An 8,305-nucleotide genomic window follows, 5' to 3' on the forward strand; every position below is an offset into this window, starting at 1 on the left:
ATTTATGTGTTTAATTTCATAATCTCATAGTTAATGCAATTTTTTAAAGTGGAAGGTAGAAAAACTGCAGCTCAGTTCTTAGCAAATATTGCAAAATACGCTGAAATAACTGTTAAGGTAGAGAAAAATAAAAAACATTATCAAGAATCCCGTGTCCGCCCGATAAAACAAAATTTCTATATGTATCCGCAAACCAGTCCAAATGTATAATCAACATTTTGTTCTTTATAAAATACCGGGTTGGTACTAAGAAAATGTAACTTTGAGTTTTCGAAATAAGACCCAAACCCTCATCATCAGTGGGCACCGCAGAATTTCTGGCATTTTTGTTAAATATGTATTTTCCAGTCGATTTAAAAAAAAAAAACCCAAAACAGGCAGATCCGTCGTCTTTGACTACGGTGGAAAGAAAACCGAGAAAAATTAATTCAGTCACTGACGATTTAAAAAAAAACTAAGAAGAGCTGTAAAAAATGCAGGTAATGCTACATGAAAAATAAATAATCTACATTCAAATATTTATATTTAAAAATTAGTATTGAAAGAATACCTTTAGTAAAGCATTTATTTAAAAATGTATACAAAAACCAGTCCATTTAGGTCTGGCCTGCCTTCAAAACCGATCACTAACGGCGTTTGGATTTCTTCTTTTGATTAGCTTTCTTCTGGTGAGCACCCTGCTTCGACTGAGAAGCTCTTGGGGAAGGTTCTGCATTGGATGCCGGACTCATCGCAACTTCATCCAATTTCTTAGAAAAGTCGCTAAAAGACAACATTGATTTCAAACACTTAACACGGGAAATGTGAACAAATACACTTACTATTGCTCGGTTTGACCATAGGACGTGCCCTGAGACCCCTTGATGACTTCCTTAGCCCTTCGATCACGCTTCTTTCTATAGCCAGTTCTTTCGTATTTTGGTAGCCATCGTTCAGGATCAGGTTGGGCACTAGAATCGTAATTCTTGGGCAATTTACCCTTTCGCATTCTATGCCTTCTCTTTCGTTTTTGGGAATCTGGATCCGACTTTGGAGTGCTGCAAAATGAAAAATGAGAATACCAAAATAATAAAAATCAATTTCCAGATGAATTTCTCCATTTTTCGTATGTTTCACAGGACTAAAGCACAGGTATGTTCAGTCGCCTGTTCCAGTTCAGCCCCAAACATGTTACAGAGAAGTTAATAATTACCTTGGCAAAGAATCTCCTTTTGTTGCTGGACTTTTCTTTTGAACCGGAGCTAAAGTATGAATGCTTTCATAGTCAACACCCTTTGCCAGCTCCTCGATAGAAGGCAAGTCCTTGCTGAGTTTCAAAGCGCGAGCTTTATCAAACTACGGGAATTGTTTCACAGTATTGAAACGAACTAGTTTTATGCAGAAGTTACCTGGGAACAAGCTAAGACTAGTTGGGCGGCTATTTTCTTATCATCTTTATTAGCAGACAATAGTTCCTCAAGGCTATTAGCAGCAACTTGCGGATGTCCGTTTCTAATATGGAAATCTGCAGCTTGTCTCCAAAAGCTTGAAAGATCAGCAGATTTGACCTGAAAAAAAAATATGAAGAGATTGACTGAGTTAGTTAGATGGTTGTTAATTAATTACCTTTCTTTGCTTGTAAAATGCTACAGTTTTCTCAAACACCTTCAGTGCAGTAGATTCTTCCCCAATAGCTAAATAAAGAGTAGTAAGAGCTCCAACTATTCCAGGTTTATAGGCGTCCTGACCAAGATTCTCTAGCACTTTACAAGCTTCAAGTTTATCTCCTTTAATTAAATGAAATTGTGCAATGCAAAGATCCACATATAATTTGCTAGTTTCATCTTTTTCTCCTTTTCTCAACAAATTGATAGCATCGCCAATTTTATCCGCCTTTACCAGATTTAAGGCTCTTAGAATAGTTACAGAAGTGTGCAACTCCGGCCATGTACTTTCTATGGCTTTACATGCTTTTTCACATTGATCCGTTTGATTGATGTAATAATTCAAAATAGCATTATTCAATGCGATATGTTTTCGCTGCAATGATGGAAGTTTATGGACCAGTGTATCATTCAAGGCAAGTTTCATTTTCTTCTTTGAGTCAAAAAGATTTTGATCTTTATTTATGCACACAATATTATTGCTGGCCACGGCTTGCAAAGCTATATCTTCTAGCTTCAATTTCAAATTAGATGCATAAAGGATTTGAGCTTCTTTAACTCTACCGAGCTTGTGATAGACGAAGGCCAATTGAATTCTAAAAGTACAATTATTTCATGTAAAAATCAGATTATTGAGCAATGAAGAATTACAAAAGCTACCTAATTAAAGCCAGCTCAATATCAATTTCTTCGTCGGCCATATCTTCATCTTCCTCAAATTTTTCTCTGCAAAGTTTTTCGCATTGTTTTAGTTTCTTTTCGGCTTCTACATATTCTTCTGAAGCAATTAGCATGCAGGCTTTGTTATAGCACAGCTCATAAGCATCTTCTTTCAATTCCAGATCAACCTTAAAGTGAACAAATTGCTTAGAAATAGGTTGAAGAATAAGTAACTGGACATACCCTATCATCTTCATCAAGATACACCATTGTGGCATATAAGTTAGTGAGACGCTCTTCTTCATATTCATCGTCAGTGTTTTTGATGATATCTTGATAAATTGCATGAGCATCTTTGTACTGTTCTAAACGATATGAAATTTGAGCTTTCAACTCTTTAGTACGATAGTCGATTTCGCTTTCACTTTTCTCTATAGTGGCTAAGGCCTCTTGGTGTTTATTTAAGCGATAGTAGCAATAAGCTTTCTCAAATATTAAGTCCCTATAAGGAAAATGTGTAAAACTCATAAATTGATGTGAAGTAGAGATCTTACTGAGTATACTCTGGATTTTTGTTCATCTGGGCAATGCCTTCATCAAATCGTGCTAATTCAATTAGACAAACAATCTTGCAATGAAAAGCCAGAAATTCATGAGGGGCTACACCCAAAACTGGAAAAAATAGAACAATTCCAATCCATATGCCCTACGAGGTTATTAGAATAACTCACTTTTGTTTGCTGCTTTTAACGCTCGCTCATATTCTTCATTTTGACCAAACTTGTGCAATGCCGCATATTGTGTGGACACTGTTTTTTCTTTTGCCGTTTTTTCCGTCATTTTAAATTAGAAAAATTAGAGAAACGTACAATTTAAATGTTTTGATCTGTGACTTTCAGCATAGATAGACAAAACCAATGGCAGCTCGTCTTTATTTATGACTTTCAGTTTGACACATGCACAGCGACGTGCACAGAACACCTCTGACGTGTTTCGTAAATATGCATGGCTGCCTACGCTACAGGGGATGGCCGGTAGAGGGAATCGACAAAATAGAGAATCGAAATTTATACATAGAGCTAGGGTGAGGTGATCAATTTTTTTGCAATTTAAGAAAACTTTGATTTATGGGATTTCACGTTCATATTGTGTGAATGCATTCAAGTCCAAAAAATATTATTTAATGGTAAAGTTAGGTGAATATGATGAATTATTGTATGATTCGATCGAAGGCGAAACTTTTTTGAAGATTAGAAATTTCATTTGACGCAAGAGCTAGATAGATATAGAAAAGTTCTATTAAAATGGCTATTAAGACAAATCAGATAATTTCGGGCGTTTTCCAGATATGAGCAATATAATTAAACGCTTTTCATTTTCTTATTTTTCTTTTTTCTAGGAAATTTATGATCAGGTATAGTTCTTCAACCAGGCTGTCAAAAATTTCCTTATGCTTACGCGCTCACAGCATGCTTTCAACCATTTTTAAGATAAAGTGTGTTTAAGGATTCAAAGACTATCACATTTTTAAATCTTCTTCGAGGTTGAAATTTTCATATAAAACCTAACTGGTGAAAGATGGTTCTAGTGACGGTCCATCGAAAAGATTCTTCGCAGTGTTCCAATATTTTCAACCGTTTCGGAGATATGACGATTTAAATATCCCTTGAAAGCGGGCGAAACTATCTAGTCCGATCAACACTGTTTTCATACCAGAATAAATTGTTGATAAGTTCTATATTGTTAAGGCGGATTCATTTTTTTACAAACTGCTTGTTGGGTATTTCGCCTCAAATATTGTTGTCTTTAAAATGACAGAATTTTTGCACGTCTTTTATTACAGTATTCAAATATTTTATTATTATTAATTTAATTTAAAACAAACAAATTTGAGGCGAAATACCCAACAAGAAGTTTGTAAAAAAATACCAGAATAAAGTCGAATAAAGACACTTTGGAAAAGTTCTTTACGATGAAAGCCATTTTTCATCCATATTCAATATGAATCGCGCCAACAAAAAAACGTGAAATTTTGAGGCGTATTCTAAATATTAATTCTGATTGTTATTGTATATTATTCTTTTTTCTCCTATTTATCTTATCAGTTTAATCTTAAATAAATTTAAATAACACGATTTCAACATCTTATCTGCACTTTCAGCTCATCATACTTGCATAAGGAAAATATTGTTATGAAAGACGGATCTGCCTGTTGTTTTTAAATTTGTTAACTTATTTTCACAATCGCCTTTAACCCGGTAAATACTGCTGTTCAGTCATCTGCTAAAGTTGAATAGTGTGGATTCAGAAATGGCCTTAAAAACCTTAAAAAATGTAGATTCTAAGTGTATGTTCAAAACAATGGTCTTCGTGAAAAACATTCTTCGACGTATCCTTTTAATTCATTACTGAAAATATATTGCTTTGGATATTTTCCGATGTTTTTTCTTAGGACAATTGACTAATAAATCAGCCACTAAGGGTAAGTACTTCAGTTTTCGAAAAATCACTCAAATATGGTTATGTGCTGAACTAGATTCACAAAAATGTTTGGAATATTACTTAAAAAAAAAGATCGCAATTTTGTATTCAGGAATTAAAAGTTCTGGAAGGAAATCGGAGATGTCACTAAAAATGGAAATCAATTGAAAAACGACTAAAACCAAATAAAATGTTTTATCAGCAAATTCTTGTAACTTTCAGTAATAGTTTCGGTAACTTTTATCGCATGATGGCGCTGCCACATGGAAAGCTTCTAATCATAATTTTGTCACGTTTAACCAGGACCGTTTTCAGAGCGTTGTAATTTTTTCAGCAATTTTCGACTGGGAAGATCCACTCAATTTGGAATCGAACCTAACCGAAGAAGAAAAAATTATTAGAGACCAATTCCGTACCTACTGCGAAGAAAAATTGATGCCCAGAGTTATTGAGGCAAATCGACATGAAAGTAAGAAATTTGCGATTTATTACTCTGCTAAAACTACCACCGATCGCCCATTTTATAGCAAAACTTTATATTTTATTATGTATATAGACAGGGTTTGTTTAGCTTCTTCCACGAGTAAAATAGTTTGTTTCTAAAGACAGTCGAACCACATTTCAGGAGTTATTTGAAACCGACCAGCAGTTTTCTATGCGCTTGCTTGTTCAGATTCCATGTTTGAAGAATACCAATAAAAAAATAAACATGTTGAAACATATTTTATTTTATGCGTAAAATAAAGATTTTTTTTCTAGAATGCATTTTTGGTAAGACAGAGCTGTTGTACCCAGTGGCGTAGAAATGAGCACCAAAAAAGTAACGCTGTTTATCTCAAATATTCGAATGACTAAAAAACATCATTTTTAACCATCATTTAGTTTTTTTTCATTTTTTTACCATCAATATTTTATTCTATTTTGAACGTACAACACACTAGTGCGTGAACCATCATATGTTTGGGTCACCCCGTACAACTTTTCCCAACAACACGCATAGACAGAAAACAATCGCACAAGTCGATAAAGTTTGCGAATGACGAAAAAATGGCTTTACATTTAACACGCCGCATAAAAAAATTGAAGGAGAAAGGATGATTGTCCCAGGAAAAAATCACCCTGTAGATTTTGTAATCTATAGTTCAAATTTGAACTGAATGACTGTAAGACTGCGAAGTTATAAAGAAAAAATCTTGAAATTCAACACTCCGTGGGTTGGAAACCAAGCGTTTCCGACCTTTCTTTTTATGAAGTTTTATTTCTAATTGTTTTAGAATTTTGTTTAGGAATTAGGAAAATTATAACATTGTTTTTTTCTGTCGCTACCTATTGACCAATTAACCCAAACGCGTCAATAGTCACCTTGGTGCAATTATTCACAAAATTGAAACATTGGTCTTGTATCGCTGTGAGCGAGTATTTTTCGAAATTTTGAGAGAGGAAAAACCTCGTTTTCAACGCAGATGACTTTATTAAAGTCCCGACACCCTGTATACCTTTCACTTGGACAAGGAAACGGTTTTAGTTCTTTCAATAGACAAAATGAGCAGCGAAGTACTTCATCCACTATGTATTTGGGTGTTAAGGCCTCTAAGGAAAAGTTTAAAATAGAAGTATATTTATAAAGGATAAAACTGAATATGAAAAACGATAAATACAGTAAATCTTTTCTAGTTTTCCATAAAGAAATTATGACCGAAATCGGGGAGTTGGGAGTTCTGGGTTGTACCATCCAAGGCTACAATTGCGCTGGTGTTTCAAATGTAGCTTACGGTTTGCTGACTCGTGAGGTAGAAAAAGTGGATAGCTCCTATCGTTCAGCTGTGAGTGTACAGTCGTCGCTAGCGATGGGAGCTATTTACATGTATGGGAGTGAAGAGCAAAAGCAACAATATCTACCTGCAATGGGTAAGCAACGAAAAACACACTTGAATTTTTTTGAGTATAAGATTCTCAGACGCCTTAATTTGAGAGTTCGATTTCAGCAAAAGGAGAACTGATTGGATGCTTTGGACTAACTGAGCCGAATCATGGAAGTGATATTGGGGGAATGGAAACAAGGGGCAAATATGATTCCGCTAGTAAAACTTACACGCTAAATGGCAGCAAAACTTGGTAAACTATCTAAACCTTCTTCGATACATCAGCTCATTAAGCTCTAGAGCAAACTTGTAAAAATTGAAATCAACGAGATTTAAAATGAAGTCTGGATTTTAAGGATAACCAATTCACCTTTGGCAGACTTGTTGATAGTCTGGGGCCGATGCGAAAATGGCAAAGTTAGAGGTTTTATCGTCAATAGAAAAGAGCACGGACACGGATTGAGCACACCGAAAATAGAAGGAAAATTCTCACTAAGAGCATCAACGACTGGCATGATTCTGCTGGACAACGTGAAAGTGCCTGAAGATCATTTGCTGCCTAAAGCAGAAGGAATGAGTGGGCCCTTTGGGTGTTTAAACAACGCTCGCTATGGAATAGCATGGGGCGCTTTAGGTACCAACTCACTTGTTTGCTGAAGATTATGAAAATATACTTTAGGGTTGTTTCAGGCGCCGCTGAAAGTTGTCTGGGAGTGGCAAGGCAATACACCCTGGAAAGGCACCAGTTTAACCGACCGTTGGCTCAGACTCAACTGATGCAAAAAAAATTAGCCGACATGGTGACGGAAATCGCATTAGGCCTGATTGGTTGCTATCAAGTGGGTCGACTGAAAGACCAAAATCTGTAAGCCTTAGAAAGTAGCTAGTGGTTCGGGAATCGATGTTTTATTTTACAGTCACACTCCAGAGATGATTTCGCTTTTAAAAAGAAACAATGCGGGAAAAGCGCTAGAAATTGCTCGAATTGCTAGAGATATGCTAGGAGGAAATGGCATCCAAGATGAGTACCATGTAATTCGGCATGTAATGAATCTGGAAGCTGTTAACACCTATGAAGGTGAGATTGAAATATGGATGAAGAGTGCAGATGTGAAGGGCTGGAATTTTCCAAATGGTGCTAATTTAATTGATCTGTTTTAGGCACGCATGATATCCATGCTCTGGTTCTGGGCAGAGCCATTACGGGACTATCCGCATTTTAAATGAATTATGTCCTATAAGTTACTGTTTCCATATACAGGCTGTCCCGTAAGCACATGATCAAAAGGGTACTGCGATATTCTTTGCATCAAAAGAAGATGATCTGACCTAACTTTTATTAACAAAAAATGTCTGGCTCCTCTGCTATTGATCTTCAAAATTCTTAAAAAAAATTATTTTTTGAACTATCGGGAGAATGGTACGATGTATATCGGTGAAACTTGCTGTGAATTTGTTCATATTTAAGAGTCATATTTTGATGAAACAAACGAGTTCATTCGTTTTGGACAAGTGGTGAATTCTTGAGTGTCGTGGTACAAAAACTACCAGAACTTTTTATTTGGTGGATGAAATCAACTAATTTGGTTTGGTTTTTTTTTTTTTGGTTCGGGTCTAACCTGAGTGTCTTTAACATTGTGAAGTGGCAACAAAACAGTT

The 8,305-nt window shown here is 35.5% G+C and overlaps 2 protein-coding genes across 2 annotated transcripts; one reads left to right on the top strand and one right to left on the bottom strand.

The window, feature by feature from the left end:
• Window positions 1-551: 551 nt before the first annotated feature.
• On the bottom strand, window positions 552-3,251 carry LOC109538001 (signal recognition particle subunit SRP72). Its single transcript, XM_019905031.2, has 9 exons — window positions 3,035-3,251; window positions 2,858-2,975; window positions 2,547-2,805; window positions 2,304-2,491; window positions 1,606-2,239; window positions 1,389-1,547; window positions 1,193-1,335; window positions 822-1,037; window positions 552-762 (listed from the first exon to the last, which is right to left on the bottom strand). Exons 1-9 carry the CDS (start codon window positions 3,141-3,143, stop codon window positions 627-629), a joined length of 1,962 nt encoding a protein of 653 aa, XP_019760590.1. The 5' UTR covers window positions 3,144-3,251; the 3' UTR covers window positions 552-626.
• A 1,247-nt stretch (window positions 3,252-4,498) lies between these two features.
• Window positions 4,499-7,920, top strand: LOC109538014 (glutaryl-CoA dehydrogenase, mitochondrial). Its single transcript, XM_019905049.2, has 9 exons — window positions 4,499-4,692; window positions 4,756-4,785; window positions 5,119-5,253; window positions 6,459-6,692; window positions 6,770-6,899; window positions 7,003-7,280; window positions 7,337-7,511; window positions 7,564-7,724; window positions 7,808-7,920. The coding sequence occupies exons 1-9, from the start codon at window positions 4,614-4,616 to the stop codon at window positions 7,867-7,869; spliced, it is 1,284 nt and encodes a 427-aa protein (XP_019760608.1). The 5' UTR covers window positions 4,499-4,613; the 3' UTR covers window positions 7,870-7,920.
• Window positions 7,921-8,305: the final 385 nt, after the last annotated feature.

The sequence above is a fragment of the Dendroctonus ponderosae genome, unplaced genomic scaffold (genome assembly GCF_020466585.1).
Source record: "Dendroctonus ponderosae isolate FM_Combo_2020 unplaced genomic scaffold, Dpon_F_20191213v2 Dpon_F_20191213_1, whole genome shotgun sequence".
Lineage (NCBI taxonomy): Eukaryota > Metazoa > Arthropoda > Insecta > Coleoptera > Curculionidae > Dendroctonus > Dendroctonus ponderosae.

What these genes read in the sequence shown, in the direction of transcription:
- LOC109538001 (XM_019905031.2), bottom strand. Translation starts at nt 3,143, where the DNA reads ATGACGGAAAAAACGGCAAAAGAAAAAACAGTGTCCACACAATATGCG. An exon ending in ATTGAGCTGGCTTTAATTAG is followed by an intron (nt 2,240 to 2,303) that starts GTAGCTTTTGTA and finishes TTGTACTTTTAG; the next exon opens with AATTCAATTGGCCTTCGTCT. An exon ending in TATGGTCAAACCGAGCAATA is followed by an intron (nt 763 to 821) that starts GTAAGTGTATTT and finishes GTTGTCTTTTAG; the next exon opens with CGACTTTTCTAAGAAATTGG.
- LOC109538014 (XM_019905049.2), top strand. Translation starts at nt 4,614, where the DNA reads ATGGCCTTAAAAACCTTAAAAAATGTAGATTCTAAGTGTATGTTCAAA. An exon ending in TAATAAATCAGCCACTAAGG is followed by an intron (nt 4,786 to 5,118) that starts GTAAGTACTTCA and finishes TAATTTTTTCAG; the next exon opens with CAATTTTCGACTGGGAAGAT. An exon ending in TGAGGCAAATCGACATGAAA is followed by an intron (nt 5,254 to 6,458) that starts GTAAGAAATTTG and finishes AATCTTTTCTAG; the next exon opens with TTTTCCATAAAGAAATTATG.